Raw genomic sequence first — 1,629 nt, 5'->3', positions numbered from 1 at the left:
CAGACTTTGAGTTGAGGGGAAGACATAGGCTATAATAGGTTTCATTAGAACTATCTTAACTGTGTTACGAAGTTGATCGAAAGTCTTATGGTCTGGGACGACTCCGATGAGCTAACGATGACAGAATTTTTGGATTTGCATTTTTAGGTGAACTGTCCATTACATGTTGTTGATTCTTGTCTGAATGTATGTTACTGTGGTTTACTATGCTAATTTGTTTATATGATATTGGAATTTTAGACAAAAAAATATGGTTTTGCACTACGTGTGTAGACTACGTACCTTCGACTCCAAATGTACCAGCGCTTGTGACAACTAGCCCCGGTCTGTTTCCCCGCTGTCAGCTGTGTGGGCGGCAGCAGCATCGCTCAGACTCAAACTCTATCCCTCTCAGTAAAGTCACATCTGCTCATGATCAGGTGCAGACGATGCGAACTGTAATTTTACCTCATGATTTCACCGAAGATGGTCGCGGCACACACCTCCAGCCACCCGTCCGCTTCTGCTGAGTGGATCATCTGTCTGGATAAGAGGTATACCCTGCACAAACTTCATTCTTCTGTCCTAATGCTGTTGTTCTGGTCCACCTTCAGCAATCTTATGCACATCAGTGCCTCAAGGAAAAGACATTGTTAAACACTCATCAGAAGTTTCATGCCATAAATGTCAAATGCCATTGTCAGAGTGATGCATGTGATTTCATTCATAATGCGATAGATTTCAGTTGACAGATTCATTGCAAGCTTCACGTCTTTCGCTGCTTTCACTGTGCATATAGTAGCTGGTGAACTGAAGTGCACTGAGTGTAGCTTGTAAAGGGTTGTTTGTCACCTGGAGGAGGTCACCAGTGCTGCAGTGCTTACTGCAGACGCATGAAGAGACACTTTCTATGAAGGGCTTTAGTAACCCAGACCAAACTTACAGGGGTCATATGATGCTGCTAAAAAGAACATTGTGTATTTGGTGTAATGAGATGTGTTTATGCGGTTTAAAGTAAAAAAAACACATTATTTTCCACATACTGTACATTATTGTTTCTCCTCTATGCCCCGCCTTTCTGAAACACATCGATTGTTACAAAGCTCATCGGTCTGAAAAGCGAGGTGTGCTGTGATTGGCCAGCTATCCAGAGCGTTGTGATTGGCCGAATACCTCAAGCGTGAGACGGAAATGTTACGCCCCTCACCATACTGTGATGCCCTGTCCGGCCGGAGCGACGAGACAAAAACATTAAAACCCATTACAAACGAGGCATTTGTTGCATCCAGTGGGGACATAATTACTGATTATAATGACTTATACTGTTGCATTGTATCGCGCCGCATAAACATAAAACTAATAAATATGTCTGCATTTGTGATCGGAGAAATTACAAACAACAAGCGCTACTCTACACTGCTCAAAACTCTCTTGGCAAATTCTTTAAATATGAAAACGTACTTACAGTCTGTGAGTCAGAACAGTCGGCATTGTAGTCTACTCTACCAGGATCAGGAAACAGTCCTCCATAAAATGTGCTGCACACATCTGAATATTTGGGTTGAAGTGTTCTGGAACAGTGTTGTAAATACAACTTAACCACTGATTTCTAGTCGTGTCCTCTTTTGGAAGACCAAACAAAGTAGTTTC

General features: G+C 42.3%; 1 protein-coding gene across 1 annotated transcript in view; it reads left to right on the top strand.

Annotated features, from left to right (window-relative positions):
* Positions 1-465: 465 nt before the first annotated feature.
* Positions 466-1,629, top strand: part of rapgef4a (Rap guanine nucleotide exchange factor 4a) — a 75,628-nt gene continuing 74,464 nt past the window's right edge. The window contains exon 1 of the mRNA XM_016276281.1: positions 466-533. Within this exon, the coding sequence (XP_016131767.1) occupies positions 466-533 (68 nt within the window). The remainder of the gene's footprint in view (positions 534-1,629) is intronic.

Source organism: Sinocyclocheilus grahami, unplaced genomic scaffold (genome assembly GCF_001515645.1).
Source record: "Sinocyclocheilus grahami isolate Dianchi unplaced genomic scaffold, SAMN03320097.WGS_v1.1 scaffold100.1, whole genome shotgun sequence".
In the NCBI taxonomy this organism is placed as follows: domain Eukaryota; kingdom Metazoa; phylum Chordata; class Actinopteri; order Cypriniformes; family Cyprinidae; genus Sinocyclocheilus; species Sinocyclocheilus grahami.
Note: the sequence above shows the minus strand (reverse complement) of the source record. Positions and strands in the feature narration are given on the sequence as shown.